This window comes from Sebastes fasciatus, chromosome 14, assembly GCF_043250625.1.
Source record: "Sebastes fasciatus isolate fSebFas1 chromosome 14, fSebFas1.pri, whole genome shotgun sequence".
NCBI classification, from domain to species: domain Eukaryota; kingdom Metazoa; phylum Chordata; class Actinopteri; order Perciformes; family Sebastidae; genus Sebastes; species Sebastes fasciatus.
The window spans coordinates 18340365-18367744 of NC_133808.1; the positions used below are offsets into that span (position 1 = coordinate 18340365).

Sequence of the window (27380 nt, forward strand, 5' to 3'; positions counted from 1 at the left end):
CAGTAACTGAACCCTCTCTCTCTGACGTGCGGTGAGAGTGAGTGGTAAGGGCTTTCACTTAGATTCTTCAACTTCACAGCCACTGCTCCAACTTCACTCCCTGCTGAAATGTCAAGTTACATTTTCTCTGTAAAGACAACAGTTAATACTTTCAGTGGCAGCTGGTTGAGTTACTCGAGGAGATCAGGGGAAAAAAACAACTTTGGTATGATCATAAGCCTGTAATAGTTGTGGAAAATAATTTCTTGCATTGTGTATATTAATATGTGAATGATCAAGTAAAATAATCATATTGACAATCATCTTTTCAGTATTAACATTTATTTTTAAACATTTACTGAATAAAAAATAATAAAAGCCGGTGCACCAGTCTGCTCTCCAGACCAGCACTCGGTTTATTGTATTCTGTTTGATCTACAGTAAATCTATTTATATCAAATTCTGAAGTCTGTCTCGTTTTTGTCTTTATTGAAGTTATTACTTAATGTGGCTGAGGACCGAAAAACATCTGGCCCAGAGGAAGATTTCCAGGTCCAGTATCCAGTTCTTATATATCCATGGGTAAGGGCTGGGCCATCTAAAAAATGTTTTCTATACTCTATATTTCCTGCAGTACAGTTGAGCAAATTGAGTCACAACAGAAGAAGCCTGCAAACATGAAATATTGAAATATATTATAAAATGGTGTTTTACCTTTACGTAGGTTGGCCAGTGGCTCAAGGACGCCCCTCCGGAAAGCGGCCATGGGGTCCTGGACACAGGAGCGCAGACTGAGCATGCTCTGGAGGTGGGGCTCTCTCAGCAACAGCTCCCGGTACGCACTGAGCTGGTGTGCTCTGCACAGCAGGGCAGCGATACTATGTACAAACTCTGGTACCAGGCAAGTGTACGTGTTATCCGCCTGGCAGTAGTGATAGGCCACCACCTGGAACACAAAGAGAAGGGAGACAAACAGGTCAAGGCAGGGTTATTTCAGACATAAGGAGTGTTAAAAACATGTCAGAGTAATAAATGAAAAGCGTAAATTAGTTTTGGCTTTAGCAATGAAAAATATGCAAAGCTGGGGACATTCAATAACCTCAAAGCAATTTGCAAAAGCCAATTGCTTGTGGACTAAAAAACAAATTCTGCGGATACAGTCTTGAGTCTGATGCCGTCTTATATCCATAGCCTCCATAAAGCCACATATGATCCATTCAACCAAGTTGAGAACACAACTTTAGAAGGGATGATGAAGTAACTGGGCAAAGCCTGACCACCTCAGATAAACTCTACTATAAAAAGGAAGCTGTGGATCCCAGGTGGAGCTCTAAAAGAAGGACCTTCTCTGTCTGAAGTCAGGTTGCTGCAGTGTTCAAAGGAGGTCTGATTTAGAAGGAAAAGGGAGGGACGGGGTTGGGGAAGAAGGAAAGAGAAATGCCCTGGGGATATATGACTCCGTTCTAATTACAGTCCAACCTGGAGGAGCTGACACACTTCCAAGATCAGCAGGAGGAAGAGCAGGTGACCTCTTCCTCTGCTGCCTATTGCTTCATCGACAATGATGACCAGCTTCTGGAAAAAAATCATTCACTAAAGCTTACTTTATTTCCTCTAAGCCAGACCACAGTGACATCTAAAAGTGTATTTATATTTCCTACATTTGTAATGGGGGAAATATAAACCAGATGAACTAATAAATCCACTATAAGCACTCTGGCTGCAAGATGTTGACAGTGATTTAGAGGTCTGAAGCAAGACTAGGTAGGAACAATGAGATCGTAAAGTTTCTACACCAATCCAGAGACTCGTGATGGCGGGACTGTGCTTCAAACAAGTAATTACAATTTAAATGGAACAAAACCACCGGGGTTAGAGCTTCGTCTGTGGCACATTTCACCTCTATCTATCACCACAATATCAACTAGTTGTCTCCAGATGTGTGCTCTTTATAAAAGTGTCAAAATAATATGTGGCTCTGCAAATGTAAATGCAAAAGCAAAGGAAGAAAAGTGATCACAAGTGTCTAAAGGTAAAGGATTAATCATCCTAGGACTACCGTGAAATTCCATGGAATTAAATTTGCTCTACAAATCATAAAAAGAAAACATAAAAGTGAGAGAACAGGAACTAAATTAAATCTAAAAAATAACACAGCAACTATTCATATATGCTTTCAAATAGATTATCAAATATTATACATTAAACTGGGGGATTTGGTACAGTGAAATTTGTATTATTTCTATATTTTGTAAGCCATGATGGCTCAGTTGTCACCTAGATTTACTGATTTGAAAGAAACAGGGCTGTGAAATGGTGGTTTACCTTAAAGTAATAATCTTGAACATTTTCATTGTTCATCATCGTCTGTCAAATCACTACCTATCGCTGAAGAAGGTAATACAATGGTGATTGAGCCTATGGCCCACTGATAAAAGTATTGCAATATTTATATATTTGCAGTATTACAAACTGAATGTCTGTTGCGACATTCCCGGAAAAAATGCTATATTAAGTTACTGCTAATGCAAACCGAACATTTCCTACTGCTGCAGCTTCACATTAAAAGCATTTAACTGGAGAAACACAAGTTGACTTTTTTTTTCATGAAGTAGTCACAGGAAATGAAACGCATTTGTCAGTGAGCTTCACACTAACCACTATCGTTCATCAAAAATTCTTCTCCAAAACAAGACAACGGTCATTTTTGGCATTTTTTGACAGCGGCTCAGTTTTATATATGTCAGTAAGTATTAGAACAAGAAGGAGCAGCCACAGTGAGCTGTTAGATGACGAGCTGCAGGCGACAGGCTACACATCTACAACTTCTCAGCAAGGTAACCAACTACTTTCACTTTCGCAGACTCCTGCTGTGTGCAGCATAAAATCCGATCACGGTTGCTCACAGAATGATGGAAAAAGGCTTTTTATTTCCTGACTTCTTTATTAAAACGACAATAGTGTATTTTGCTGCCCCCAATATTCTGGGACCTGTAACGTTAGTATTAAACCAGATTTGATGTTACCACCAGTAAACAGGGTGTCGCCAAATCAACCAGGACTGAAATCTTACAAATTGCTACTTTAAAAGAACACCACATTCCAGAGAAAACTGAGACCGTAGAACAATCTTCTCTTTAAGTTACCTGCTGTTTATATAAATACAATAACTTTGGATAGGTGCCTGACAAAGAGGCTGCAGTGATAGTTAGTGTACAAGTCATGTAGACTTCTGCCTCATCAATGAGAAATAAGAATCTCAATGATGATGCAACACTCTGCAGTGCACCTGCAGTGCTTCATGTACTGGCACACCAATGAATTTACTGTTGAGAAACAATGCCTAAAAACGTGCCTCTGTAATAGGAGTAAGACATAAAACTCGCGATAAACCATAAAATGTAATGGCCGCAGTGGCCCTGTTATGAGACCACTTTCAAATCAATGATTAAAAAGAAGAAGAACTGACAGAATTTGACAGAAGCTGCTCAGTGTTGCATCAGTATTCACACATCATAGAGAGCCTGTTGGAAACACTTTACACAATAATTGGCGTGGGGATATTGCTTGGGTTTCATAGACATTTAGATGAGCCTCAGTGGCATAAAGTCAACCGTCTGGTGCATGAACTTTAGCGTTCCCAGTGTACAGTAGTTATCTCATGCCCCATTTCACTACTAAGCAGGTATCCCTGAAAGAGTGTTAAACCCTGAAGGTGTAACAGGGACACCAGTATGTAATCAGGAACATTAAAAATGAGGACAAAGCGTCAAAGAGTCCCATTAGAAAGCTGTGTCCCCCATTAAACGAGCTAACAACCCTCCATCACAAAATGTATTCAAATTAAGTGAATGCCATTGTGAATCCAAAATATTCTCTGAAGTGCTCCCCCATCTTCCTTGTTAAAACTCTCAGCAGGCAAAGAATGCCAAAGTTATTAGATGCCTCTGAGAGTTTAAGTCAACTGTAAGTATTTCCAAAGAATGAACTGAATGTGCAGGCATTGCACGGCAAGCAGCAGTGGTGCTGTTTTATAACACTGCACATGTGAATAGGGTGTAGTCAGTAGTCCCTAAAGGTGCAGGAGTGAAGGCCACTAATACAAAAAAATGTCAGATTTGATGATTAGAAACTGATAAAAGACAATAGCATACCACCATGACAGTTTTAACAGGAGCCTCACCAAGATGCGGGGCTAACAATTATAAAACCACAAGACAGCCGCAAGCGGCGATTCCACGAAGCAAGCCAAAGCACATTAAGTAGACAGGTACAGTGAGGACTTGTCTGCCCACTGAACATTTTTAATCATAATCGGAGAAAGCATCGCAGAAATATGGTCCAACTCTTGTTTGTGTCTTTGCTGCCAGCTCCGTCACAGACAAGTGGTCTGCAATAATGATGGCAGTGTTGCTGACTCAAATGCAGAAAAGTTTAAACTGTTCACTCGCTACTGTAACTAACTGAAAAGTATGTTTTATATTAGAAAAGTCCCTGCTTGTTTACTTTCAGGGTTTCCACTGTTTTCTAGAGATAATAAAGATAAGCTGGTATGACAGACAGGAATTGCGCCATACACTAACATGTTCCTCTCTGCTTAAAGGACCAGTGTGTAACAATTAAAGGGATCTATTTGCAGAAATGGAAAATAATATTGATAAGTATGTTTTAATTAGTGTATAATCACCTGATAATAAGAATCGTTGTGTTTTCGTTACCTTAGAATGAACCGTTTATATATACGTAGGGGACGGGTCCCCTCTCCACGGAATTCGCCATGTTGCACTTCATGTTTCTACAGTAGCCCAGTACGGACAAACCAAACTTTGTTAACTTTCCCTGCTTGTGGCGGAGTCGATAACATTACTCGCTCCCGTCGCCGCCGCTCTCTCGCTCTTGCTTCACCACTCATTTCCCACGTACACACACACACACACACACACACTCTCTACACACTGGCTCTGCTCAAAATGCTTGGCACACGGGAGATGCTTCAGTTGGTTGCAATCTCCTCCCCCTCACCGCTAGATATCGCCAGATCCTTCACACTGGACCTTTAAGTCTGATTTAAAAGACGTGCAGTCTATGGCTATAACTTCTCTATGAAATCATCTCTTACATGCTTAGAAATTACATGTCAACTTTATGAACAGAACCATACATTCTAACCTATTTAACGTTATTCAACCGTTTAAAACGAGTTGTGAAGAAAGCAACGTTATGTAATGTTATCCAACCTGCATGTGCTACCATGTGATGTGACTTGGGGGCGTGTTCACAGCGTTTCCACAACATAACCGAGAGCAGCCTATTCAAAATACTCTCGTCCATAAAGTTGAACGTTGAATGTTTATTTGAATGTTAATATGATCCTGAACATAACTTAACCCTTTCAGATGACAATGTTATCTGTTTTGGGGAGCACTGATAGATACTGTAGCCTAGTGGTTAATTCTCAGCTAAAGGAAAATAGGAGAATAATGAAATAACTTTCCAGGACAACACAAGATCGTCATGTGAGCTGTATCAGATCACAGCCAAATGGTTAAAAGTTTGATGAAGCAGAACTGGACATATTGTTTTTTTTATTTCATACATCCTTCTTCCTTGTCAAAACCTGGTGACTACCTTACCCACAATGCAACGCAATGACCGACAGTTAGGTCGAACATTCTGGTGTGTTATGCTAATGCTGACCAATGTAGCCTCAAGTCACTAGCATCAAGCAGAGATGCGGTGCGGGCTACATAGATCTGGTAAGCTCACTTCTTTTTTTTTTTACCTCCACACCCCCAAATTTCATTTCATTTTCAAATTTGTAATCTTCAGCCCCAACTGACGCTGCCTCAAGTAACATCACTTGAGGCGATTTATCAGAATTTGCACAGCTCCCTCTGGAGCCACAAAAGTTGCCATTTAAGGTGGCGACCATGAACCGCAACGCCACAGGTTCTTACATGTCATTTCCAATCTCGCTCTCCTCTCATTTACTGTCATCGTTCTACTGTTTGCTGTCCAATAAAGATGCACCAAGTTTTTCTGTGCACAAGAAATAATAAAAAGCTATAGACCTTACGTACATTTTTTATGTCTATCTTTAATGAAAGACAGTGAAAGCTACAGCAGCTTAAGATGAGGTTTTACTTATGATAGCAGATCTGAAGTAAATGACTGGCTGCACTATAAGAACAGTTTGCTATTTGGGTCAAAACTTCTGACTATACTGTTAAGTGCATTGTGGTCCCATGGCAGCACAGAGAGAGACCCTGTGGTAATTCTCGCCCTACACAATGCAAATGCCATCCATCTGTGAGCTAAAAGGGCACGCTAAAGACCTGAGCCAAAGTTTTCTATCTACCCACTTCCTCGCAGTCATACTGCAGTATTGAGATGCTGCGGTCATTAATATTGAACGTGCTTTTCATGGCCAAGTCTATAACTAAGCTCACTGCTTCTCAAATCAAACAAACCTGTGATATTAAAGGTCTCTGAGCGACCAATGGTGGCACTGTCTTTTCATAATCTTAGCGGATTGCTGAAGACCATTCATATTTCACGGGCTGAATATCAAACAAATGAACATAAACAACCATAAATCATATACAAACACATATAAACATAAATCAACTGAGCTGAGCCGGTTTCTGTAGTGCATCTCATACATACTAAGAGCAACTCTGCACACCATCAACATCTCTGTAATAAGGGAGAGTATCATCGGAAAGAACAAACAGATGGAACTGCATGAAGGGTAGACATATACTGTCCAAAACAGAAGACGCAGTATATCAATTAATGTACACCACAGACAGCAGATATCTGTACATCTGTTTCAATAATGATTGACTCATTCATTATCATAACAACACTTTGCTCTCTTTGCTTTAAGGATGAGTGAGACAATCTTTTTTTTCTACATTCTCCGACACCGTGATTTCTCCTGAATACTGAGGTGCAGTATTGGCTAAAGTTGTACCTTAGCAGCCAGGCGTTTGACAGCCTCCCCCCTGCGTCGCTGCATCTCGGGGGTCCCAGGGCAGCTGTTGGTCCTCAGTGTGTTGGTAGCACTGGAAGGTGGAGTGGGCTGTGGTGGCTGGCTGAGAGGAAGTTCTGTGCTTGGTCCTCCACCACCTGGAAGACACAAACACACATTTCAAAATGTACCTTAAAGGGAAATTTGTCAAGTACTAAATACTCTTATCAACATGGGAGAGGACAAATATGCTGCGTTATGCAAATTTATGTATATATTTATTCTTGGAAATCAATTAACAACCCAAAACAATGACAAATATTGTCCATTAAGGCCTATTTTGTGATATCAGTTTAACAGTAGTTGTGGAGATTAGAGTTCTTATTGTCAGTGGACATATCCTCACTTCACTTCCACAAAATACAATAAAATACAATAACATAAACTAAAAACTTGCAGCTAACATAGTGCTCACATCCAAAGGCAAATACTAAAAATTCCTTACTTTTTGGGGAGGCACTGGGACTGTTGGAGGCGATCTGGCGCATTCGGCCTCCGTGGCAGCTCAGTGCTACTAGCCGGGAGATAATGGCCGTCTTCCCATAACCCACGCTGCCCACCACTACAGCGCCGTGGCTCTCTGTGGACTCGCTGGCCTTCAGGACATCTTCCAGCTGCTGAAAGAGCCAATCTCGGCCCACGAACACAGAGTCTGTGGTGATGCTGGGAACCTCAAACAGCAAGGGCTTGAGCATGATGTCCACGGGTTTGTAGGGAGCAAAACGAGCTGAGGAAAAGCAATAGGAAACATGTTGTTTAGAAAAAGGCATGAAACATGCTTCAGTTTGCTTTCTGTCAGTAATACTACAATGTCTTCATGTCGACACATCAACCATTTAACTGTAAGCTCTTCTGCAGCCTCTGAATGACGTGCCAATAACACAATCATGCAATGACAACACTGGACCTTTCTCCAGGTGAGTTTGGCAACTTCAAACTGATGCTGGGTTCTAGTTCAGCCTTGATTTATCCCAGAATAAATCCATCCTCTAAAGACAAACCTGTGTACATTGCCATATTTATACCAACGTATACCAGTTTTTAAGGAATCATCTTGATTCTTTTGTTTCCTCCAGAAAGTGCCGTGCATTAAAAACCTACGTTGTAGGTTTAAAACTGTGTCTTTTGTCGGCTTTAGCTTGGATACATGTTTATTTAAGTGGAATCTCAATGTAAGTGGACTTGAAAGAGCGCTCTCTATCTGGTCCACTTCAGCACTAATTAGATCTCAGAACACATGTTCACTCAGGAACTCTATAGAAACTCTGATCCTCTCTCTACTAATAACAGTATCGCTACCATACTTGCCAACCTTGAGACCTAAAAAATAGGGAGGATTTCAAAACCAAAGTAGTTTCAGAGACTTTGTTTGCTTTCTGGTAACTTTAAAAGAATGAAAATAGCAAATATTAAGGACACTGCAACCGCATTTTTATGTATAATAGGCCTACTTTTACTTTTAATCCTCAGGAAAGAAAACTGAATAATTCGTCCCTCTGGCACGAATTTGTGTGAATCTCTGGCATAAACCAATATTCATCAGTTTTTATTCATTCAATAATCTCTTGAGTAGGCTATATCTTTCTCTTAGAACTCTCCATTTCTCTCTCCGTCTCTCACTCACTGAAAGACCTTTCAGAGACAACGTGACAACGGCACCACTGGCTTGCACCGCGCCATGACAGCTTTTCGCCGTGTCCAGCAAAGCTCTGCTGCACGCTGTGATGTGCCTCGAGCGCACCTCAAACCGCATTGTGTCTCGAGCATCTCTTCCAACGGGAACCGACATTTGGTGTAGCTCTATTGTCATCCGGGTGGAAACAGTAGGGCTTATACACATGACCAGTTCCAGAAACAGGTTGAGATAAGGAAAAGGAAAAAATGTGTGAACATTTGTCATAAATCGGGAGAAATACGGGAGAATTGTGACCCCGGGAGGAAACCGGGAGAGGGTAATGAAAAACGTGAGTCTCCTGGAAAAATCGAAAGGGTTGGCAAGTATGATCGCTACTACTAATACAACTGCTGCTCCTACTGCTGATGCTGCTTTTACAACTATTACTCACACTACTTGATAGTAGGGTTGTACCAAATAGTTTGGAGCTCCAATCATAACGTTGACATTCAAATTCTAAATCAACATTCAAAAGCGTTGTTTTTTTTCTTCTTCTTTTTATCGTGAATAATCTGGTATTTCTGCACAGTTGCAGATAAAGATTAGGCTGCACTAATATTATTAGTATTATACTATTTGTAAAATTGGATTCCAGTGGTGTCTGTGAAGGATTGTTTTCAACTCGTGTGATCCAAACATTTCCTATAATTCCAAAAGTCTAAATGTATTGAAAAAATTATTCATATTTGTTGGCGTTTAGCCTTTCAAAAACAACATTTTCACTGCAGTGAGGCACGCACCTGTATTAACAGTGTGGTCTAGCTGCAATCTAACCATACTATATATTACATTTACATAACTAGAATAACTAAAAATCTATTTTTTTTTTCTTAATATTTTTTTTTAGGGTGATGGCATCATAAAATATGGCGAAAGACATTTTCAAACCTCAATAGGAGTTTTGAGTGTAAAAAAAAATGACATTGGGTATAGTTAGACTTACAGCTTATTATCCCGTAGGTCTTAGAATCAACTGTATCTTGACAATATCTTATTCTTTTAAGAAGGGCTTAACTTTCGGTTTTGCAGATTTTAACAAAAACATTTAGAAAGCAGCTTATTTGTTGAAATCTTAGATGCTTAATTTCGTTGAGTTTTTATACTGAAAAAAAAATACTTGAAATTAATCAAAAGTAATGGCTTCTTCGAAAGGAGAAAAACAATTTAGTAATTCTACTTTGGAAAGATGGTTGCCAGGACTCCAAAGTACACACAATTTTAAGTTAATGGAACAAAAATTGCAATGCCGCCAGCATATTCTTTAAAATAATTATTACATGTTCTTCAATGTAACGATTACTAGCACATTTGACATATTAGATGATGTATGATGTATACAGATGAATGTGAGGTTTAATAAACATATTTAAACATTCTGTTGGTCAACTGCTGACAAACTTTAAAACTGACCTGTGGGCTATGGTGGTGTCTCTCGCCCACACTAACCATAACTCATTTCTTCACTGCCTTTACTCTAGAACAGTTTAAGACTGCCTGCAGTCCCTGGCAATGACGGAAAACTCAATACATGCATACACACAGTAGAAAACAAAATTCAGTCTGAACAGACATGAACTGTGCCTCAGTACTGATGTTTCTTCTGGGATATAAAAATTAATCCACTGACACGATGCTTCTGTATCAACCTCATGTTTAAGGAGGTGTGGAAAAGGAGGAGGACACTTTCAAAAGAGAGTTAAACAGTTTGAGTATCTAATGATATCATATTAAATTATTCATGTTCTCATCAAATATTCACTCCGTGAGATTTCTCACAGTGAGACCGAGGTTTCAAAATATAAACCAAGTTAAAGGCTGCTGAACCAAGGCCATGATTTTATCTGTAGAGCTTAATGCATGCAGGAAACAAGCTTTTTGATAGCATAGCATTTATATAAATCAGTGCAGTAGTGTTTACGGTGCATACTTTTAAGTATTTGGACAGTTTTGTGGCTCTGCACTTAAACACACTGGATTTGAAATTAAACGATGACTATGAGGTTTAAGTGCTGACTTATAACTTTAATTTGAGGGTGTTTACATCCACCTCGGATGAACCGTGCATGAACTGTAGCACTTTTATACATACCTCTTAATAGTATAAAAAGCTGCAATTCCTACACTCTTTCCTACACTACCTTATATGGATATGAACACACCAAACACCATTAAAGCTGAAACATAGCACTTTATCCTCACAGCAACTGTCACTGTTTCATTTGCCAAAACAATGAAAAACACTAACACAAACTTTAACACTACAACTGACAGTGGTACGACATAAACGTATAAATTGTCACTATCTCAAAATAAGGGGAATTGGCAAATAAATTCAGTAACTTGCCTCATGTGTATCTACAGCAATAATGCATTGTGCAGTCACCTTTAGAGTCGTGAGGTGGCCTGCCTCCTGTATTATGCCAGGGTAGGCGAATGGATGTCCGCAGGGGGGTGTTGCGCTGTTCATCAAGAAAGCTCAGGTCTTCCAGCTTCGTGGAACTAGTCGCTGCAGACGGAGACAGAAATAAAGAGAGAGTGAAGCGGACACTTTGGTGCATCTTGAGTGTGTTTGTCACGTCGACTATAAAGAGTAAAAATGAAACACACGCACAAGAAAAAAATGTTGTGGCACATTTGGCATCTCTGAGGGAAGACGAGTGAAGAAGAGGCAAGCCAGTGCGCTCTGACATTTACAGTTTGCTTGAGGCAGTGTGTGCAGGTACCAGTATACTGAAGCAGGGAGAATAAGAGTATCCCTAAGTCAAGACGGCAATGCTCCCCTTTTTCTTTGATTTGAGCTGACAGCAACACACAATACAGCAGTGAGAGGTCTGTCCCCACAAACACCCCCACTGGGGCATACAAAGAGAGCAGATTACCTTCATGTTTCTTAAATATACAGAGAAGGCTTTAGAAATGTTTCACTTTACTGGCTCACTGCTATATTGCTTAGAAATTACTCATGATTGTCAATCTACTTGTAATTACAGGACATTTCAGCACCATAATGCAGAACAGACTATAGCGGACCCAGAAAAAAACCATAGATGTTCACGCTTTATCCAGATTTTATTGGAATTTTGTTCAATCCATCATTTTTGTTTTTAGCTTAAGGAGTTGAAGTCTCAAAGCAGGAGATGTTTTCAACCACCAAGTGGAGGCGGTCCCCCGCTGGAAATAAACTCTGCAGATGAACTACTTGATGAGCCAGTGATTACAAGGCAATTCAACTCTCTGTTTGAAGTATGAGACGTGGTCTAAACATAATAAAGATGTGCATAGTGCATCACGGTCTCTCTTCTAACTGCTGTTCACCGTTCAACAATGCTATCACCATGGTGATCCGTGCACTCTTGGCCCTGTTGAAGAGCAGAATCAAAGCCTCTGCTTTCTACTTTATCAGCCTCAGCTGGGAGAGACTGTCACAAACACTCGACTCTTCTTTTCAATCCCTCTCTCCCCGCACTCTGTCGCTAACTTTCTCTCTGGAATGTCCCACTAATTAAAACCCGTCTGCTGACAACAGAGTAACTGAGGAAGCTGCCATCAATACAACTTTGACCGGAATAAAATAAGGCCCTCGTGGTAACTTTTACTGCAGTGGATGGTGACTTCACAATTAACTAGAATGGACAAAGTTGAACTTAAAACAAAGTGAAGAAATCAAGGAAGGCAAACGCATAATTTGCAGTCAGTGAGCGCAGAGCAATACAGCACTGATACTTGAGCAAACGTGATACTAAAGCTAAACTGAGCAGCTACTTACATCCAACAGCAGAGCCAAGAAGGACAGTGGGAATTCTCACAAGGGGACTTCCTTGTCCCCAGCGTGGGATAAACTTGGGCGGGCATACAGCCGAGCAGGCAGGGTGCAGACCCTCACCTGAATCTCTGGAGAGGGCTCCGAGTGGATGAGCTCACTGAGGGCACAAAAGCGATTCCTCTGCCCCAGTGCTCCCAAGCAGGCACACTGGCAGCATTCAGCTGCTGAGCAGAGGGCTTGGCTGCCCCCTCTCTCTAGCGCTCAGCCAGTCACAGCATCCACAGCATTAAGCACTTGCTGAATGAATGCAACGCTCTCGGAAATTGGTAAGCAAGCGACAGAGGGTAAAAAAAAAAAAAGTGAACTGAATTAGCGGAAGAATAAATGGAAAACCAAGAGATTTAGTCTCCAGTGGCTGATTACAGTTTGAAATGGGCCGCTGCTGTAGTATTAATCAATGATCCTGGCTGGAGTGGGGTGAGGGATATGAGAAAGGCATGCAAAAAAGAGGTAGAAAAAGCACTAGAATTATAAATACGTACATTAAAGAATATGGCATGGATACTGTAGTGGTGTGGGGGGAATGTGTGAACCGAGGAGGAGAGACATGGACAGAAAATCATCCCTATGCAGCAAATACTGACACGAGGACCACAAGAAGAGGTCTTTCTCTTTTCTTTTTTTTTTTTTCCAATTTCTTCAACATTTCTGAAGTGGAAAACGCAAAAGCCACAAACTGAAACTCATTCTGCACCAGGCACATCTTTTTGCCCATGGGTTTAACAAGAAATGACTGCAGGTAATACTCGGTTTGACTTGCTAAAGTAGTTTAAATGCACACACTCCTTCATTCCTGTCTGTGATAATGCATCCTGCACCATAACCATTTCTCCTTTTTGTCAATTCATATCTCTTTGTTATCCGCAATTCTTTCAAGGCAAAGAATTCCCACAGGAAGATTTCATATCCCCCAAATCCCCGTCTTCAACTCGTTTTCTCCCCTCTGTCTCCAGATTCCTTCCTATTTTTGCACGTCTCTACTCATTGATAAAATGTACATATGATACCTTGAAGTCTGTGCTTGCAGTGACTGTATTCTGATGGAAATTCTTTCTTCCTCAGGCAGGTCTGCCCTTTGAAATCAAGGAAGGCAAACGCATAATTTGCAGTCAGTGAGCGCAGAGCAATACAGCACTGATACTTGAGCAAACGTGATACTAAAGCTAAACTGAGCAGCTACTTACATCCAACAGCAGAGCCAAGAAGGACAGTGGGAATTCTCACAAGGGGACTTCCTTGTCCCCAGCGTGGGATAAACTTGGGCGGGCATACAGCCGAGCAGGCAGGGTGCAGACCCTCACCTGAATCTCTGGAGAGGGCTCCGAGTGGATGAGCTCACTGAGGGCACAAAAGCGATTCCTCTGCCCCAGTGCTCCCAAGCAGGCACACTGGCAGCATTCAGCTGCTGAGCAGAGGGCTTGGCTGCCCCCTCTCTCTAGCGCTCAGCCAGTCACAGCATCCACAGCATTAAGCACTTGCTGAATGAATGCAACGCTCTCGGAAATTGGTAAGCAAGCGACAGAGGGTAAAAAAAAAAAAAGTGAACTGAATTAGCGGAAGAATAAATGGAAAACCAAGAGATTTAGTCTCCAGTGGCTGATTACAGTTTGAAATGGGCCGCTGCTGTAGTATTAATCAATGATCCTGGCTGGAGTGGGGTGAGGGATATGAGAAAGGCATGCAAAAAAGAGGTAGAAAAAGCACTAGAATTATAAATACGTACATTAAAGAATATGGCATGGATACTGTAGTGGTGTGGGGGGAATGTGTGAACCGAGGAGGAGAGACATGGACAGAAAATCATCCCTATGCAGCAAATACTGACACGAGGACCACAAGAAGAGGTCTTTCTCTTTTCTTTTTTTTTTTTTCCAATTTCTTCAACATTTCTGAAGTGGAAAACGCAAAAGCCACAAACTGAAACTCATTCTGCACCAGGCACATCTTTTTGCCCATGGGTTTAACAAGAAATGACTGCAGGTAATACTCGGTTTGACTTGCTAAAGTAGTTTAAATGCACACACTCCTTCATTCCTGTCTGTGATAATGCATCCTGCACCATAACCATTTCTCCTTTTTGTCAATTCATATCTCTTTGTTATCCGCAATTCTTTCAAGGCAAAGAATTCCCACAGGAAGATTTCATATCCCCCAAATCCCCGTCTTCAACTCGTTTTCTCCCCTCTGTCTCCAGATTCCTTCCTATTTTTGCACGTCTCTACTCATTGATAAAATGTACATATGATACCTTGAAGTCTGTGCTTGCAGTGACTGTATTCTGATGGAAATTCTTTCTTCCTCAGGCAGGTCTGCCCTTTGAAACCTTCAGTTCTGTGTCTCCCATGACAGAACAGAGAAGAGGGGTGAGCTGCTTTCCTCCAACCACTGTCCCCCTCTTCCCCCTGACGTGACTCCATTTTCCTCCTTACCAATGGATACAATCAGTATCCCCATCACCATGGAACACCTTTTCAAGTTGCAGGAGTCCATTGTCACCACTGTGTGATATTGTATGAGTAAGGGTGTGAGGCTCTTTTTAGAGTAAGCCTGGAAGTTCTGCAAAATTCTCTCTAAAATACAAGGCAAAATATTTGGTTTATACCACAGATGGAAGTCTATGGGGGGCGATAGGGACAAAATATTACTGTGATAATTACCTTGACATAATCTTGATATCAACAAAACAACAACAAAATCACACAGTGAACAGGTATTAGGCCAAGTGTTTAATGAGAGATGGGAACTATGAACCTTGAAATCTTGTTATAAGAAATTTGTCACAATAATATGACATAGAGACAAAAGGTTAAAAAAAACAACACTTATCACCCACCCATCTTTATTAGTGATAACTGTGTTTCAGAAGGTGGCTGTGATTTGTCTGTATTAAATACTTTAACATCACCTCCAGCTCCAGTTCTCCTCTGACCTGTTAAGTCTGAAGTGCTTTAGCTTAAGATGACTTAGTGCAAAGTAGAATTTTAAGTGGCCTGCACGCAAATGTGGCTTGTTACCATGGAAACTTAAAAAAAAAACTCTATCTGCAATGGTCCTCTTTCGTGAAAAATTAATATGTAAAAGGTTCACCAAGTTTTTGTGTATCAAATTTCCAGTGCTGTGCTTTGATTACGAAACACTGTTTTCCCACTGCAGCATGTACAGGAGACTGAGATGAGCTTGCCTCCATCACTAGGTTTGGCAGACCCTGTCCTCAATGTTGACCCTAAACCAACTGTAACCTTCACCATCAATATCCTTAACCTGAACCAAGCTTTTGAATGGTGAAGCTTGTTGGGAGTGGTGCACAGCCTAGGAGTACAAACTTGAGAGAAACGGAGAGATTATACTCAGTGTGAAGAAAACTGTACTTAGGAACACATTGGTGCTTTAAACCAAATGCTAACAAGCTCACAATGGCAATGCTGGCAAGCTTTTCTGCTGCTGCGCTGCTACTGCCAGGCGTTTCTTTCTACAAAGAGTTTGCCTTTCCTATTGGCCATTTTACTTCATTATAAATGTCATTTATATTGCTAATTTGTAAATAATAGCAATAATCCACAATTAAGCGCCGGTACTCTATTAATTATGGAGCCCTGCAAGTCACTGCATTTTCCACAAAACTTTCCTGCAATTATTTCAGAATAAAATCCTTGTGTTAAGGCTGTCCACAGAAAAAAAAATCGCTAGAGGGCTTTTATTTTGAAACGGAAACAGGAAGTGTGAAGTTAGAAATAAATATTTATCCGCACACTTAAATCTATGCAGTATTTCACTTTATTCTAAGCTATAGGTCTGTCAGAGCACAGCCAACAGGAACGCTCTCTCAAAGTCTCCCGTCACGGGCTAGATTTCTTTAAAGCCTTAAAACAGAGCCATGATGAGGTGCACAAGTCTAGTTATCTCTCAGAACACTTGAATTACAATATGCTGAAAGGTTATGATGGAATTTTTGCCCAATGATGCCAAAAATAAACTGCCTGCTGCCACTTTAACCTGAGTGCCGAAGCAAGAAATTCTGCGATGAACATGTGCTGCTCACGTTCCTGTCCGTGAGGCGATAGGAATGCCATTATCTTTCCCAGTATTTGGTGATAAATCAAACTATTGGATAAAATGAAATTTTCATCTGATGATGGCGTTACATAAAAAGTTAAGGGACCACCAAAGTTATTACAATTCATCCTGAGGGGAACGTAATGAATTTCTGTACAACCTTTCATGGCACTCCATCTAATAGTTATTGAGATAATTCAGTCTGGACCAAAGTGGTGGACCAGCCGACCAACCTATTTATACAGCGCCTCTCTAGTCTTCTGAACACTGAAAGCGCTTTAAGCTACGTGTCCACATTCACACACACACATTGATAGACTGATGGCAGAGGCTTCCATGCAGGGTGCCAACCTGCCCATCAGGATCTAATCTAAATACCTATTCACACACCGATGGCACAGCCTTCAGGGGCAATTTGGCGTTCAGTATCTAGCCCAACATGCAGACTGGGGGAGCCAAGGATCGAACCGCTGATCTTCCGATTAGTGGATGACCTGCTCTACCTCTGAGCCACAGCCGCAGTTCAGGCCTCTAGCGTGGCTAAAAGCATATACGTAATATGAAATAACTATAAACTGCATTGTACAAACTTAATGGAAGAAAAGAGACCTTGGACATTGAGATATTCATGCCGTCATGAACAGTTGCATAGTTCCGCAACACCTATTACATAACTCTTAAAAGTGGGGCGCTGTCAATCAAACATAGCCAGATGGCTCTGCGGTGGCAGAGAGTAGTTAGCTAACACATTGTCCCTTTGAGATTAGGCATTTGGCAAGTTCTGATCCGTCAATGGAGTGCCACTGAGCAGAATTTTAAATGGCTTTGTTCAAAACTGAAGCAGATTGATCTCTGCAAAGGTTTTTATTTTGCTCCTGCTGTGACGGGAGGCACCAACAATTCTCAGAGAGCGGACATTTTATAAGATACCACTGTGACCTTTTTAGAGAGCTGGACGATATGAATGGGTTATCCGTTTTCTTTTCAATCTCTAACTGAACAGATCAATGACGAAGCCGGAGGCGGAGGAGAATTCCACGGCTACCTGAAGACAAAAACAGGTTGACATGGTCCAGAAGTTACAGGATACAATATTGTCTGTAAACTACCAGAGAAGACATGAGCTTACAGCATATCCAATAAAACAGTTACATCATGTCTTCCTGCTCCAGTACTACAGAGACATTACAGCATATTGAATTTAGAAAGCCATAACCTTCATGCTGCAATACTGACAGACATATTTTTTTAATTTGAGAAGATTACTGTCACAGATTGTGTTCACATGGACCAGGTGGAGATGACTTCAGTCCTTCTAATAAAACACAGATGTGAGCTGTACTCAAACCTTACCTTGTCACTGTTCTCCAAGGTTTTGATAAAGGAACAACACATCCTTGAGGCTGCTTGTCAATAGTCCATAGCCGTAGGTCAAGACACAGTCTAACGAAGGATGTTGGATCCATTATTATAGAGCACGAGTTTTGCCGGAAGAGCAGAGGACTTTTGAGCGTTGTACTTTACCTCGACATGGCTCAGACCACAAAGCTGTCGAATAGCAAAACACCACAGATGCACTGCAGCACCATTCCTGAGCCACAGTGACCCCAACTCAATCTCCCTGTCTGAACAACCCGACCACAAGCAGCTCAAGTTAAGATTTCAAAACCATGGCATTCCAGTAGCCACAACTAATATGGCCCTTTGACTCTGTAATCGTTTTTAAAAAGCTTAACATGAATGACTCAAAAATAGAATTCTTATTACCAAAGTATAATGAAGAGTGAAGGTGGCAAAGAGTGCGAAGTGAAATGTTGTCAACCATTGAAAGACATTCAGTCGTTACCTCTGTTTAAATATACTCTCTTCTCTATTACAGTTACAGAGTTATTCTGTTGCAAATGTTTCACCTAGTCTGTCGTGCATTATTGCACATTTATGTGATGGTTATACAATTTTGACTGATAATTACTTAGTGGAATTGTGATGTATAAAACTGCACCATTTAAAAGAAATAAGAATTGGTCTTGAATCATATTAATTAGATATTGTGAATCAAAATGAATCATTGCAAAGATAGCCATTCATATCCCTAGTAAAAAAAAAACATTTGTTTGTTGAGAGCTGTCTCAGCAGGCTTTAGAAAGAGGACTGCATTATCAAGGGAGGTTAAATGCTCAGAGATTGTTTACTGCAGTGCAAGGACATGCAATAATTATTTTTCCCCCATATAGGTTTTCTGAAAACACAAAGAAACCCAGGAAAAACAGCCAATCGCATTTCTTGGGCCTTCTATGTGTCGCTTACTGTGATGTGGTCAGCTACTAGCTTTAAAACAGGGTATATTTTAATATTAAATGGATGATAAATGTGGTGGTGGCTGCTGGGGTTGCTGTGTGACAGCTTTTTAATGATGCCTTATAAGATATGGCAGAAAATCTTTTCCATGAAGAATGGTGGCCAAGATAGTTCCTTAGACTACCAACTAATGATGCAATTACAATAACTGCTCGTAAAGAGGCATCTGAATTCAGCTCTGTCGGCGGTGACAGGTGGTGCGAGCCAACATTTGTGCAACTTGCCACAGCACACGCAGGCTCCACACGAGTTCACACAGCAGTCCGGGGACAAGTTAGCCACAGTATGAGTGTGTGTGTTCACCAAGGCGGTGCAAATGACACTTCTCAGCAATATGCGGACATTCCTTCTACATACATAGTTAACATTCTGGAGGCCCAGCTATGCACCCGGTGATTGGCATGAGACAGATGGACAAACGCCACTTTGCCTTCATGCAGCAACTCTCAGCAACTTTATGTGTTTCTGTTAACTAGTCTGCTGTAGTTACCTCAATATGCTAATGCTTAATCAATACAAGAACAGTACAGTGTTTCTTTTAGATTAGCAAAATAATACTGCTGATGTAACAACGAAACAGTGAGGTTTCATTATTGTCTAACTTCAGTGGAAACTAGCTGTCTATGAAAACTGTTGACCACAAGGTCTGGGAAATGTAATATATATATATATATATATATATATATATATATATATGTATATATATATATATATATATATATATATATACACACATCGATCCCTCCCACATAAAAGGGCCAAGGTGTCAACCGGCTAAGAAAGGTTCTTCACAGACACACACTCCAGGGGGATCCTGAGGTGTTGCCAGACCAGGTTGGATATCTAATCCCTCCAGCATGTTCTAAGTCCACATCAGGGTCTCCACATAGTTGAATGCCCCGTGGACGCCTCCAGAGATGCCCAAACAACTTTAACTGGCTCTTTTCAGCTTCAAGGAACAGCTACTCAGAGTTCCTTTCAGATGTCCAAGCTCCTCACACTGAGCTTAAAAGCTTTGTTTATACTCGTGCGAGCCTCCGTAGATGCCGCATGCGCTACGAGCATGCACAGAGGCGTTTATGCTCAGCGCATTGTTCATTGCAATTTGCTCCGAAACGCCAGGGGGCGTACAAACAAAATATTCTGTGGATAAGCAAGAAGTCAATGAGTGATACTGGAAAGAAAGGCCAGCTGCCTGGCAACAGTAGTAAACACCGACGTACCGCCAAACATTGCATTTGTGTACTGTAATTATTACTGTCGCTTACCTCCGACTCAAAATTATTTTCAGCCTCTCGATGCTTCCCCTCTGGTCGCCACTCTTTCCATGAGACCTTTTTCTTTAGCTTTTACAAAACAAGCTCTCATATTCTTTCACAGCCTGTAGCAAAAGGCCTCTCTTTTCCCCAGTGTGTTGCCTATTTCTTTCCAAGAATGTAATGTCATGTGACTGTTCCCGTGGTCTCTCAATGAACCGTTGTAGAGATGTCTGTACAGGTGAACCTGCTTGGCCAGACTTCCCTCGAAGGCATCTATGTTGAAATGAAAGACGCAGTGGGCGCGTAGTTACAAAATTTAAGAGGTGCACAACCAAGCGCCGCGACAACTTGCAGAGCCTTTGCGCACCCACTCGAAAGCCGCGATGACGTGATGTTCTGGCGCTCGCACTTCGCGCTGGCTTCACTACGGCGACCATAAACCAGACTTGAGGGTGCGCTCAGACACCCTGCAAAAAAAAAAAAATGTTGGTTGTTTGTATCTAAGATCTGACTTTTGCGGTTGCAACTGTGCTCATGAAAATAGGTGTTGGTTGGGAATGTAGATAAACTGTAAAAGAGACAGCTCTGCCTTCATACCTAGATCCCTCTTCACCATAACAGTCCAGTACAAAGTCTGAATTACTGCCCACTCGGCACAAACCCTCTGAAATTCATCTTCCATCTTACTCTCACTTGTCAAGACCATGAGATCATTTGGAGCAGAAGTCGCTCCCAACCCCAAACCAATCCACCGTGGTCACAGACCTCGAGGTGCTGACTCTCTCGGAAGTTTACTGAATGAAAATGAAAATGGAATAAAAAAATATCAGTTTTCAACCCCCAGCATATATTAGGAAGTGGGGGGGATCATTTATGTGTCATTATCTGAAGCTTTGTATGCTCTTTGTCCTTATTTACTGTCTATCAATAAAGTAGAGGCATAGTCACAGCAGACACCTCGTTATCCAATGTGCTGGCATACAGAGCCACACAATGGAAAATACTCACAGAGGTTCTGGCACATAGAGTGGATGCACTAATGATGAATACATTTTGTTTTATACAACGGTATCTCATCCATTAAGGTCCTTCCTGCTTCAGTATTTGCTTCTTCAGAATCTTTTTTTTCTCCTTTACAGTTTCCTTGAGCACCAACTGAAAAGAAGCGCTATCCCTGGCACACCGCGACACCTACATAGACTGCTTTGGGCCATAAATGAAGTTGTCTCACCATGTCCTTGATGTCCTCTCTCAGGGCTTCGCCACACAGCGTTAAAATCTGAGGTGTGAATTCTGCAGGACCTTAGAGGGCAACGCTGCATAACTATGACATCAGCCAATAAACTTTTTTGAGCACAAGGGGAGACGAGCACACTGGCGCTCACCCGCAAACCCAACACACATAAACAGTCAAATATTCCCTGGTCTGGTAGCTTTATGAGCCAGTGTGTGTCTGTGCCGTTCAGGTTTATGTCAGGGGCAAAATAACGGTGAGATGTAAAAGGATATGGGCTCATGGAACAATAGAACGGCCTCTGAACAGCACAATGCCATGTACCAATCCATGTTTACAATGTGGGCACAGATTCAACTGTGGGCGGTAGAAACATTACCAAAGCGCTGTGCCAAAGCAGTGCGCAGTGTGAGAATGTGAAATACATACAGTACATGAGCTATGGAACGTATTCTACGTCACCATGTGTTATATGCTCTGCTACTGCTGTATCTCTTATACAATCTCTTACAAATAGAAAATGAACATGGCAAGGACAGTTTTAACCAACAGAATAAGACTATCTTCAGCAGATAAATGGGCTACTTGTTGCAAATTGTCAAGGCTTTGAGACAAACATGGCACCTTTACACTGCATTACATTCATTTGGCACATCATTTCGTCCACTGCGATTCACAATAAGTGCATTCAAACTCAATATGAACCTGAGTGAGATGTCGTCAAAGAGAAATAACACTGTGGAAGTAGCAGACACGAGTGATTAGTTTCTGTATTTCATCAAGGTCAAACCAGAGGGAGCCATATTTTGCAAGAGCATTGAAGCATTTGATCTTCGGCACATTGCCAGCTGCGGCATCCAGGTGAAATGGGTAAAACGCTCTTTTCATCCTGTCATATTCCTCAGCTCCAAAATCTAAAAGAAATACATCATCTTCCAGCTAAAAACTAATATTCACATATTGAGGGATATACTATTCTGTCTGATCTCTGTCTGGATTCTGGTGTTTTATCTGTTTTTTGTTTTTTTTGCTTTGACTCATCTCTGTCTTGACCTGAGTTTACTTGTGTTTTTATGCTTCTTTCACCAGTTCTTCACAGCCTGCCCCAGCCTCTGTAATTTCCTCTTATTTTGCCTCATCAATAAAACTGTCTGCTTGTACAATGCAGTGAGAAAAAGTTCATCTGCTCTACAATCTGTGTTACCCTCACCTTCGTACAATCTTCCCTAGTAGAGTGCTTTTTTCATCCGATGTACCGTTTACACACTACTCGCGCTCTGGTCGTCTGCAACTGCTATAACAAGAAAACACTTCACTCATGTCCTTTACGTTTATATTGCTGTTATTTCTAGTGTCTAGTCAGCCAACAGCAAGCATGTGCAGCATATTCCCCTGGGTATGGAGTATGATGAACAGCATGTGATTGTAAGTAGAGCTGCAGACTACTTTGCTGGTGATTTCACAGTTCAACTTCTCAACTCGCCTTTGGACTTTAGTTCTAAAGGAAGATGTACAACTTATGGCTTGCGTGAGTTACAACAACAGGGCCAAGGTCAAAGGCAGCAACAGCAAAAACAGAGGGAGGCAGTGTGGGGGAGATCTGGGAATGGAAAAGGGGGGAAAGAGAGAGGGGGGGAAAAGGGGGGCTGCGGAGGGATATCAACAACTGTGACAGCTGTGTGGATATGGCGAGCTGAGCCATAACAGGGAGGCTCCAGGGCAGGAATGCAGAACAGATCAGCCAGACTGTGGTTTGCGCTTAGGTCTGACATGGCAGGCAGGTCCGAAGCACAGCATACAACAGCTGCCTAATCCCGAACTTCTGCCTTGATACCCTGCTCCTCGTTGAAAAGCACAACCTGGCTTCTGAAAAACTTCTCATTCCCTCTTTAACTACACATGCTTTTTCCTGTCTCCGTCTGTCACTTCCTTGGACTAGAAACGACACCACACTTGTCAGCCTCAGGCACGAGTCGTATCGTACCGTCACAATCTTGAACTGAGTCACAGTTCTACATGTTGTCAGCATAACAAAACGTTGCTAGGCTACAAGAAGAAAAACATATAATGTTTGAGATGAAACATAAAATGTTCCATGTAATGCTAAATGAACGCACACGCGTCACTGAGGAAAGGTATACAGATTCATTCCTTTACCCTCCTCTGCACAGAAGACATCCAGATGTTAAAAGCTCAAAAGCTCTCTTACCTGCGACAGAGTTTGGCCTCGGCATCATGAGGGAAGAAGATGTCTGTGACGGGTATGGAATGGGTCCCTCAGGTGAGTGACTTGGAGGCTGTGGTGCCCCTGCTGATGTGTTGGACTGCTGCTGTTGGTCTGTCCTGGATGGGGTGTCGGCTGGCGTGGCTGTGGCGCTGTTGGAGTCTTCTTCGGCCACGGGAGAGCAGGTGTCAGCCCGCACACCCTGTGCCAGGCCATGGCGCCCGCTGCCTCTCAGGCTGCCATCCTTACTCCACTCCAGGCTGGAGCCGCTGCGGTCATCATTCTCAGAAGAACTAGTGATGGTGGCTGAGGGGAGATTAAAACAGAGGGGGGATTAGAGCAAGTGAGGGAGGTAAGATGCTCTTTGTGTGCTATGAATATTTATCTGTCTTCATCTCTAATGAGATACTGAGCTGTAATGGAACTTTTAACTTTGAATAACTCCCCGCTTTTCCTCATTGCCCTTATCAACACTGTTTGCCACCTAACTTTATACTTACACAGACAGTCTGCTTGCAATAATGAAAACTGGAAAGACATGATGGCATGGACTAGAATTAATTTCCTGAGCCCAGACTCTTCGAATGACTTTTGTTCTTTTCACGGATCATCAGTTGAAGGATCCAATATAATACAGTGTAAACAGCAACTGGATGCTGTACTATGACACAAAATTCACACTTAAATAGTAGGGCTGTCAAAGTTAACGTGATAATAAGGCGTTAACGCAAATTTGTTTTAACGACACCAATTTCTTTAACTCATAAACGCAACTTGCAATTTTTAGGCTGTAACGGGCTGAGTTAAAGCTAGAGTGAAAATACTGGTATCACATGAATCTAGAAAACCTAAGGAATCCATAGGTATCGACCATGTCATACTAGCTTGTCACGATGGAGGTTGAATAACGCTCCAACCTTGTGCTGAATTTTGGTGAGGAAAAACTGTCATAGCCATTTTCACAGGGGTCCCTTGACCTCTGACCTCAAGATATGTGAATGAAAATGGGTTTTATGGGTACCCACGAGTCTCCCCTTTACAGACATGCCCACTTTATGATAATCACATGCAGTTTGGGGCAAGTCATAGTCAAGTCAGCACACTGACACACTGAAAGCTGTTGTTGCCTGTTGGGCTGCAGTTTGCCATGTTATGATTTGAGCATATTTTTTATGCTAAATGCAGTACCTGTGAGGGTTTCTGGACAATATTTGTCATTGTTTTGTGTTAATTGATTTCCAATAATAAATATATACATTCATTTGCATAAAGCAAGCATATTTGCCCACTCTGAAAATAGATAGAAATATATAAAAATCACAAATAAAAAATGTATATGTGATTAATCACGATTAAATATTTTAATCAATTCACAGCCCTATTAAATATATAAAAAAAATGTAAGAGTAGAGTGAAGAACTAGTGTTGAAAACTGCCTCCAGTAATTTTAAGTACAGACAGGTGTTTTGCTAACATAACAACAAATCCTTTAATCCTCCCTCAGGCCAACCCAGCTTTCTAATACAAACCTAAAAGATGAGTGGAGGGCCAAAGCCACACGAGCTGCAGCTGGATACAGAAACATCAGCACAGTCAGAGGACTGGAACCGACTGTCCAGCTGGCTGCCTTTGCATCACACACTTCTAATCTGGATTTAATAATGCCGCAGTACGTTGCATCATCACTAATATTAACATAACAGATCCTGGACCTTGTGACTGCTGTGCTGTTTACCTGGGCCAATATGAAGTCATTCATGACAGCAGTCACGTCTAGCTCTGCTCTGTGCAGTCATCACGGTGTACAAGAGGTTACAGTGATTGCTTACTTGTTGAACTACAGCCCCTGGCAAAGAACACATTATTATTTATTCATGCAAACGTATGGTGAGCGTGTCATTTTACCACGCAAAGAGCTGGGTTATGGTCATTGCTACAGGGCTCTTATAAGTCATTCTCCAGGCACCTCATGCAGAAACTCCTCTGGGAGCTATTTTATAAATGTTAAGACATTGCAAAATCTCCCCAATTCCACCAAGGAGCTTTTAACACAGCACAAAGCCAAATTAATGTGCTTTTGAAATCAGAGTCAGAGTGAAACTTCAAAGAAGGGGGAACATTAATCACTGGCTGGAATCTGAATTGTGGACACAACATAGCTTTGTTCTCCTCCATGCCTGCACGGTCTTATCAAGGCGGGTGGGTGGCATGTTGTCGGCCAAACGTCACATTGTGTCATTCTCTCACGAAGTAAATTTGGATTTGACACGTGTAACGTAGCTTTACAATGAGATGGGCCACACAACACATGCGACTGAAAATGTCGCATCCTGGGTGGCAGCATGTCTATGCACCATGCAGAGAGATACTATATCACAGCTTCCATAAATTATTTAGGAGCTAGCTATGATATTGCTCTGGGGGGACAGAAAGACTGACTCATGGTAATCAGTTTCTGCAGTAATGGAAATCCAAATTGTTGTGTTATATATCTGGCTTTGGCCTGCATTGCTTTCTACTGCAGAACAATCATGTCAACCGAAATAGGCGTAAAGTGTCTGATATCCTGGTTAGTTCATGCAAGAATATTAACTTCTCCCCCAAAATCCACCAGTGCTTTCAGAAATGATTTAAGTTCAGCCGAGGATAACTGCAGGATCATACAGTCACAATTGGCTATTGAATTCCCTCTACAAATATTCAAAAGCCATTTTCAGAATGAATTTCTAACATTTGTATAGCCACCGGAAGGTTTGTGGGTAGAAACAGCAGACGGATTAATATATCAATAGACTACGCAGTATTCCTGTCAGCTTGTGTAAATCCCCAGATGTCTTCCAGGGCCATTACTGGAGGTATAATATAACGTCAAACTGTGGCAACTGTCACCTCAATGCGCTCTAATACAGGAACAGTTCTATACAAACTCGATAACTGACACACGGTAGAGGTTTAATTCAACCTGACACAAATGCTTTTCAGTGCCACAAAAAAATCCAATGGGTTTAACAAAAAATGATGGATTAGTGACACGACGCAGGTGAGACTTTGTGGTCTAAATCACAAGGTGCGCATGAGGTAACATTTTCAGATTGCAAAAGAGCTTCAAGGGAAATGCTGTAATTAGTTGATAATAATATAGTGTGTACAAAGAAATCTGTGCTATTGTGCAGGATAAATGTCGAAATAAAAAGAGATTACAGAGAGGTCAGCAGAGCTTTTGTCGGTACCAATTTTTATTTTTTATTTTTAATCAAACCCAGCCACTGATGTAGCCACTGGTAAGCTGCCATTTTTTGTCATTAGCCTGAGGTCGGCTACTCATGCTCCTAACTAAGCTATAGAGTCACTGAGCCTTGTTTCCCACTGGATCTGCAGCTCACTTGGCTCATCACTGGCATTCCTAGCGTGGTTACTGACTATTTTGGCAACAGGTGGTTTTAAATCAGCATTGAAGTCAGGTTGAACTGATTATTTGACAGACATTATGTTATGTAGGTTCAGATATGAATGTCTGTTGAATGCATCATCCTCATTCAAATGCATTACAACTATAAAACATTTCAATCTCTGGCCTACATGACCCTATGGCCTAAACTGCTAACTTAAAGGTGTCCTGTGGAGTTTTTCTTTTTCACAAAGTTATGTTTACATTCAGTGTCACTCCACAAAAATGCATTATGTGTGTGTATCTTTGAGACCTGACAAAGGTGTTGGATGCATTGCTTCCTCATAAAACATT

At 41.4% G+C, this 27380-nt stretch overlaps 1 protein-coding gene across 5 annotated transcripts in view; it reads right to left on the reverse strand.

Moving 5' to 3' along the window:
* The window catches only part of LOC141782757 (protein TANC1-like), a 119335-nt gene that overhangs the window by 24679 nt on the left and 67276 nt on the right, over positions 1-27380 (reverse strand). For all 5 annotated transcript variants that reach the window (XM_074659446.1, XM_074659448.1, XM_074659443.1 and 2 more), the window contains 5 exons: positions 23624-23944; positions 11071-11193; positions 7458-7739; positions 6956-7110; positions 694-925 (listed from right to left, as the gene is read on the reverse strand). In XM_074659446.1, the coding sequence (XP_074515547.1) occupies positions 694-925; positions 6956-7110; positions 7458-7739; positions 11071-11193; positions 23624-23944 (1113 nt within the window). The remainder of the gene's footprint in view (positions 1-693; positions 926-6955; positions 7111-7457; positions 7740-11070; positions 11194-23623; positions 23945-27380) is intronic.